Source organism: Arctopsyche grandis, chromosome 8 (genome assembly GCF_051622035.1).
Source record: "Arctopsyche grandis isolate Sample6627 chromosome 8, ASM5162203v2, whole genome shotgun sequence".
In the NCBI taxonomy this organism is placed as follows: Eukaryota; Metazoa; Arthropoda; class Insecta; order Trichoptera; family Hydropsychidae; genus Arctopsyche; species Arctopsyche grandis.
Window position 1 is genome coordinate 12,174,979 of NC_135362.1, and position 8,343 is coordinate 12,183,321.

The window sequence follows — 8,343 nt, forward strand, 5'->3', positions numbered from 1 at the left end:
GTCAATTCCTGTCATGGCACATATTATGTAATAAATAAATAAATGTATGCTCTTTACGAGACAACTTGTATCAAATTCATGCAAATAAAAAAATAAACAATTTACCATCTTGAATGCTTTCAAAAAATTCAATCATATCGTTTGTACACATTTTTAACTTGATTATGCAAAATTTAATTTTTTTAAAGAAAATCTCCCTCTTTTTGTTGCAGAATGCCTTACAGCGATACAACGAAAATAAATCCAACGAATCACATAAAGAAATCGGAATCATTACTGCATCATCAAACGAATCGTAGCTATAACGTGAAAGTCGGCATATACGGATGGAGGAAGAGATGTCTCTACTTGCTGATATTAGGACTCATGGTCATGATGATCATCAATTTAGCACTGACTTTGTGGATATTGAAAGTTATGGATTTCAACATGGTAACACACAAAACGAACACAATTAAAATCAAAATTTAAATTTATATCAATCTCACAGAAATCTTTAAATTGCACAGGACGGAATGGGTCAACTGAGAATAGTACCTGGAGGATTACAACTGTTGGGGCAGGCCATGGTTTTAGACTCTCTGTATGCATCTACGTTAAGATCGCGAAGAGGTCAACCAATCACTATAGAATCATCCAGAAACTTTTCAATTGTAACCAGAGACGATGACGGCTCACCAATCAACAGGTTATACATAGGTAAGATTGAGACTTAAATATTTAAATACAAACACTCCTAATAACGTAATTAACAATATATTGCTGTTTTTGAATGATTAGGAAACGATAGAATGGACTGTTCGACGAATTCTTTGAGAATAACAGATTCGAGAGGGGTGCTTCTGTTCTCAGCAACTCCAGAAGCTGTTGAAGTAGGGGCTGAATCTTTGAAAGTCACAGGACAAGGCGGTGCAGTGTTTGGAGGTTCCATTCAGACACCTCTAGTTAGAGCCTCATCTGGCAACCAATTAATGTGAGTGCATTGCATTATCCACGCGCCTAATTGAATTGTGAATTCACGATTTTGAGTATGGTTTTGTATTTCAGGTTAGAATCACCAACCAGATCACTGGAAATGAGAGCTGCCCAATCGATAGGGATAGAGTCGAGAGCAGGAGATATAACAGCATCATGTCTAACGAGCTTAAAGCTTCAGTCTGTAGCAGGAGCGGTACGTTAAAAATGTTTTGCATTGTGAAATTGAGTACTATTGTAAATTTGTTGGCTGCAAACTTTACTTGATGGTTGTAAACGTTTCAATTTTCACCGACAGAATGAAGCTTCAATCACAAAAGACTGACGCGGATGACCGTTTGAAATTTTACGTCATTCGAAAACAAGTTCCCTTCCCCCGTCCACTTGAACTGTTCGCGGAATTGATTCGAACGCAATTTAAAAATCGGCGATTTTTCGATTGTTGCCGTTCAATTTGAAACTAAAAATAAAAATAATGAAAATCCGGATAAAAATGCAACAATTCATTTTTCTGAACAGCCTTTGCATATCGGAAATTTGTACGATAAAAGCTATTTTTTTTATTATTGTTGTTAAAATTCAACCATGTCATTGAAAACATACTTGTCAAAGCTTTACTCTGCTTTCGCTAGCCTCTTCATTTATTTTAATAACAATTAAAAACATCACAAATTTTGTTAAAATGCAAAATTAAATAGTTAATGGTTATACAAAGTTTCATTTTCCATGACATATTCAAACACTATTTAGCAATTACTGATAATGAGAATTATAACTAAATAAGTTATTACTAAATAAGTACGACTAAATAGAGTAGTATGACTAAATAAACATATTGTGTGAATTGTCACGTAGCTTCCATAGAAGAATGGACGATTGATGGACGAAAGAAGTACTCGAATGGTACTCGAGAGAACGGAAAACGGTTCAAATTAAGCCACAGAGGAGATGAGTAGATGAAATAAGAAAAACGGGTGGGATGAGATGGATAAGAGTTGCCCAAAACAGACGATATAGAAGCGTGTTGATAGGCTGTCATCCAGCAGTGAATAGTGAATAGCTGTACATGATGATGATGATGTAAGATACACTCATCTGAAATATCAGATGTAAGATACATTCAGCCCTCTTTTATGCGGTTTATATTTCATGCAATTTCTAAAAAATGATAATTTCGGACGTTATTGGCATAAGGTTTTAGTTGTTTACATACACTACGTGTAAAATCTGGGGTTTCCCGCGCTTTGTCGCAAGGGGACGTTGTCATGTGTTCGTGTCGGTTTTGAGGAAGGTTAAAGGTAAGCCCAACCGGCCTTGTTTTGTGAAGTCAGGCTGCGGCCAGTACAATGCGGCCCAAACCAGACAAAAAGTGATTTCCAAACTTTAATGACCAGTATATTAGAACGTATTCCTGCTTTTTCTTAATAATTATTTAACGCATCCCTAATTTTTCTACATAAGCCAAGTCTTTATTTATGCGGTATCTCGTGGAACCTGTCCATTGCACAAAAAGAGACCTGAGTGTACTTAATTGGTACCCAAAAGCTTTCATTTAGTAGAAAACACTAAGATGTGTTGAATTGTTGATGATTATATTGATTTCATTTTAAATTAATCGAAACAAAATTTCAGATACGATTGGAAGCATCAAGCGTTTTCATGCCGAAATTAAAATCAGCACTACCTCTACCGCCCACAACAGCCCACTCGCGAGATCCTCATCACCACGACATCTACCAACTTTGCGCTTGCGCCAACGGGAAACTGTTCCTATCATCGCCACATGGAATCTGCGCGGCCAAAGAAGACAGCTACATATGTCGATGATCCACGAACTGATCCGATAAATGGATGTCGCTGCACAAAAAATGTCATGAGGAGAGTCGTCGTCTTGTGTTTCAAATTTTCGATCCATATCGTAATGTTATCAAATACACATCGATAAGTGCCAAAGCTCATACAAACATAACACGTGCACATATCCTTTTTTTTATATACCTACATATCCTCTTATTCCACATTTATACATATTGATTGATGATTTGAAACACTATCGAATGTTTTTAAATAAAAACATAGTTTAAATATTGAAATACATACGTATTAAGTATGAGTTAACGTATTATTAACGAAAATACATACATATATAGCGATTTTATTGACCACAAACTGACCTGATCTCTAGTTTTCTAAACGTACTGACTAAGTATACTTGTATTGTTTGAATTTAATTCTATCATTCATGTATGTTGATATTGTTTACTAAAAAAATCGATCAAATTAAGCTGTTGCTTTGCAATAAGTAATAAAAACTTATGAATTTAATTTTATAAGTATTAAATTTAAATAAAATATTTCTTATAAGTGTTGAGTGACGAAAATAGATGAGAATATTAAAATTTATATATTATTAAAAATACGTATTTGAAAAGAAAATAAAATAAAAATTATTGTTGAGCTTATAAATGTATATCAAAAATCGTAAATAAGTAACATTAAAAAAAATTAACAGTCTTGTATTTAAATAATCATCAATAAATTTATTGCAAATGTGACATGTGAAAACAATACGGAACGATTAGATATCTTTTATTAAATTGTATCGCAATATAAAAAGGCCTAAAATTGTTCGTTTTTTTTATGTCAATAAATTGACCACAGATGTATGGGTAGATGTTTAAAAAAATTGTTGAATTGTAATTTTTTTATTTAAACAACGTCTATTAAAAAAAATATAACTGATTATAACAATCGACTGAACTTATTTAAAATACAATTATAATCAATGTATATTAAATAAATAAACGCAAAGAAAAAGTTGATTATTCAGTAGATAGATCAATGTCGATCGATTGAGCTAGATCATCACCGACTATGTATGTATTTGCATATATTCAACTGTATACGTGACATTCTTCTCATGAGATCGACATTGAAATAGATGATTCGTAAATAATTGAATCACGTGGTGTAGGCATTCGATGTCGCTTTATACTGCCTTGTATATATATAAAAATGACATGTACATAAAAATTGTAAATACGAAAAAATGCAGTTAAATATATACAAAAAGACAAAATACGAAGGAACTGTTTAAAAAAATATTCGTTTTATTTCAAGAACCCCTTCAAATTTAAACATCAATTACCCGCATTGCATTTACTGACGAACTGTATCAAAAGCGCACACGACAAGAAAATTCTCTCTGTTGTATGGCGATGTGATGTTTTCCCGGGAAATCCCGGGTTAATACCTCGTATTAATGCGACACGCCGGCCAGCTTCAGATCCTCTCACTTCCGTTTCCTCAACGGGATATCTTTTCAGCTTTAGAAGTGTGCGCGCCGTGTAAACGACTCGGGTTCTGGAATCCAATTACAAGCTTACACAGCCTCCAATTTGAATCGCGTCAACACAATATACGTATCCTTTTTAATTTTACATAATATCTCGGGTATCTTATTACATAGACATATGTATATGCATAAATATTTGTGTGGGTTTATAAATATACATATACATATTTACATATATGTATAATATGTGCAGTGCAGTAGCGGTGCACAAACTTCTTGTAATGTGAACCGTTTCAATGGGTGCATTCATTTAGTTGCGAATCTCGCGGAAGTGAAGCCGAGAACATCGAGTAAAGCTCCCAACATTTTAATTATACTACAGCGCATTTCTTAATTAATTTTAGAATCGGATAACAATGTTCGAAATGAGTTTATTTAAATGGAAAGAAGTTTTAAAGTGTGTAGTTATTACTATTGATATATTCACTTTTAACGTATTTGAAAATCACCGTTTTGAAACACGATAGAAAAACTCTTTACTGTATCCACATTAGATTATATTTTTTGAAATTGTCTTGGACTATGATATGACCAGTGATATGACCCTTGTACACGTGCCTCACAGCTGCGAGAGAGGCGGAGTTCAGTACGCACCACGCTTAGCGGTCAGTATGAGAATGATATTCGCCTTCGAATGACGGTTCTATTCCAGCCGTTATTTTTTTTTCTTGCATTTATTTTATATTATTTGACATTTTATACATAATAAAATGATTTTTATAACTAATTGCAATAAATTAACCTCACAGACACAGCATAAAATACACATTTTTAACTGAACGCTTTACGTCTAGCACAGTGGCTAACGGATTATTTTTAGCACAGTAAGGCAAGTGTTAAGGTTGAAACGATCAATCGTGTTAATCGTTTAGCAAGACCCGGAAGATTTTTCTTCTGGGCCATATTTTACAATTGAGATGACTCCATAAAAAATTGTTCCAAAACATGATTAAAATACGATTATTTCATATTTTCTATTATTTTTGCTTCAGAAGGTAGCCACTGGAGATGAAATCTTTCCCAAAACATGTTCAGTAGATGAAAAATCGCACTGATGTTTGTAATTGTTGAAATTCCCTCCCCTAGGTATAGTGTATTTTAAATATACATATATACCTACGTAATACTAGTATACATACATATGTATATACATATTATAATTGAAAAATATCGAAAAAATAAAAGTCAATATTTGAAGACGGCAAACGAAAAGAAATGTACCTGCATTTAAAAAGAACACTCTTCCGCGCGGAAAACGTTATGGGGACAAATTGCGTTTTCAGACGAAAATCCTCCGACAATACTTCTTTAGCCTGGAGAATAAGTCACCAATATCATTTTCAATCACGCTTTCTCCGCCGACCGCCGCGGGAAATAACAATTTAAACTGATAAGTCCCTCTGGGGAGGAGAGAGGGTGCAAGACAAAGAGGCCTCCGATTCGACGGACCCACTTAAAAATATAATGCAATAATCTCTGGCGCGAGCTTCCATTTCGGCGAGCTTTACAGCCAATTTCGACTGAAAAAACCAGAGCGATACGAGCCAAGCGAAGGCTTTCGAGCCGGCTTAAGCCGCACAAACTTACAGATTGTCTCTGAATTTCGGATGTAATTTCAAACCGACGCGCGCGCTTTCGGGACACTATGATTTATTATTTACAAAGCCGGAAAAATCTCGGCGCTGCGCTACACTGAAAACTGATTATTTGAAACTCTCACAAGCTTCAATGAACTTACTAATTTAAAATACTACTCGCTATTATTTTTTTTTCAAAATTTTTTTCTCTACTAACATAATCCGAATCAAATTTGTATATATTTCGAATCATTGTTATTTACTCATTGCCATATTTATTGCACATATATTTAATCATTGCCTCACTATTTCTATTATTCTCAATGGTAAAAATCTTATAGCAATCATATATACAAAGACCTAAAAAAAGTTTTACTGAGCAAAAATGTGACATGAAAAAGTTTCTAAGGTATACGGATTTTAAATTTTATACATAATTATTGCTATAATTATATACATACATTGTACAAAAAAAATATAACATATATTCTCATACATTACTCTGAAAATTAAAACTTTTGCCACTTTTACATGCAGATTAATTAATGTTTTAATTATTTTTTTAATTACATGCAGAGTTGAAAGAAAAAATCACAGAAACCTTAAAAATTTTTGACATACATTTATTTATTTATTTATTTATTATTATTAAAATAATAACAATAAGATTAACTAAAGACTGCTGTTACCTGACAGGTAACCCCAGTGCGTCACAGCGGTTATATAATAAATTATACAAAAAAAAAATTCTAGAAATAAAATTAAAAATAAAATTATAAAAAATAACATTATACAAAAATAAATTTGTGTAAAATATGTACATTCATACATCTCATTCAAACAAACCAGTGTTGAATCTCATGAAGCTGACCAATTCATCAACACGACAATTAAACAAGTCAAGATGTTTTCCGATCACATTGAGGAACCGGACAGCCTTCACAAGTGACGAGTTTTTGAAAGCAGACGTTCTTGTTACAATAGGTTGAAAGAGTCGTCGATTACGCATGCGCTCTACCGGTCTCAGGAGCCCAAAAATTAAGCTCAGATAAAATCGAAGGATTGTCAATAACTCCATTTAAAACTCCAAAGAAGTATTTGTAAATGGCAACAATCCTTCTAGAAGCCAGAGAACGCTGAGGGAAATAAATATGGATAATACTCATACTTTGTCAAGTATAGGTAACGTAGAAATTTCTTGTGAACTCTTTCAATCAAGAGAGAGAATTTCGCCTCCTTGGGATTCCATATGACAGCGCTAAACTCCAAAATGCACATATGTATGTACATATAAACGAATTTTCAAAGTCAAATCCTACAACGAAAAAGCATTGCTTTGTCATTTTTCGCTTAATGAACTCAGATTTTTTTACAGAACAATTTTATTTCAAACACAGACTTTATTTTTTAAGCCGTTACTTATTTTTTTTTAATTTTCACACCAATATCACAAACAAAACATTTGATAAGGATGTCGTGGTGCGTGGCGTGTTTTCATCAGCTTCGTGCTCCACCCGCCGGGGAAAAAGCGGTAAAAATTACCGGTTGATTTGAAAACTTAATTTAAAGGCCGCATGCGAAACACTATAGTAGACTCTATAATTCCCGCGAAAGCCTCATTTCCCCCTAGTTCCCCCCCATCTCCTCTTCTTCCCCTCTGAGAATATTAACATTACCAAATGAATAATTTATTCGGTGCGGCGCAGGGCGAAGTGGCCGGATTCTTCTTTTGTGTGTGCTCCGGGACCAAATTGCGCGGATTAACTCAATAAAACGGGACTTAACCGTTATAATTATTACAAGGGGAGCCTAGGGGCGAACGCTACCCCCTCTGCGTCTCACTCTTTCCATCCCTGCAGAGCTGCGTCCGTAGCAACTTACACATAACAAGTATTAACACTCCTTTTTTACTCGCATTCAGGTCGCGTTTACAGAGGATTAGCCGTTGCTCCCTTTTTGCACGAAACGACTTGTTGTTGTACACACACATATTTACATACATTTTTCAAAAAGCTAAAATGATGAAAATATTCAAATGGAAACGAAAAAAGAGAATATATCCTTCGCCTTCTTCGGAAACGTGTGACAAATTTTATAATATTTCTACATATGTAATATGTATTACATATGTAGGTACAGTTATTCAATGCGGTACTTGAGAGAGTTTTCAGGAACTTGGATTGGGACACAGCAGTAGTGAAAGTCAACGGTCGCTTCTTCAATCATCTTCGGTTCACAGACGATATAGTTTAATAGCTCGCCACCCAGCTGACCTATGCTTCGATCAATGCGTTTTGACAGTGATGACGTATGGATGTGAAAATTGGACACTGAACGCCAAGATGCTACACAAAGTTCAATGCACTCAAAGAAGTATGGAACGCTGTATGCCCGACATAACGAGGAAATACAAGAAGCGGAACACGTGGGTGAGAA

At 34.3% G+C, this 8,343-nt stretch overlaps 1 protein-coding gene across 1 annotated transcript; it reads left to right on the plus strand.

Annotated features, from left to right (window-relative positions):
- The first annotated feature begins 213 nt into the window (after nt 1-213).
- Nucleotides 214-2,802, plus strand: LOC143915839 (delta-sarcoglycan-like). Its single transcript, XM_077436658.1, has 5 exons — nt 214-432; nt 510-699; nt 781-973; nt 1,048-1,171; nt 2,608-2,802. Exons 1-5 carry the CDS (start codon nt 214-216, stop codon nt 2,800-2,802), a joined length of 921 nt encoding a protein of 306 aa, XP_077292784.1.
- The last annotated feature ends 5,541 nt before the right edge of the window (nt 2,803-8,343 follow it).

Excerpts from the sequence above, each read along its gene's own strand:
- LOC143915839 (XM_077436658.1), top strand. The coding sequence starts at position 214 with ATGCCTTACAGCGATACAACGAAAATAAATCCAACGAATCACATAAAG. Across the intron at positions 433-509 it reads AAGTTATGGATTTCAACATG|GACGGAATGGGTCAACTGAG; the intron begins GTAACACACAAA and ends TAAATTGCACAG. Across the intron at positions 700-780 it reads AATCAACAGGTTATACATAG|GAAACGATAGAATGGACTGT; the intron begins GTAAGATTGAGA and ends TTGAATGATTAG.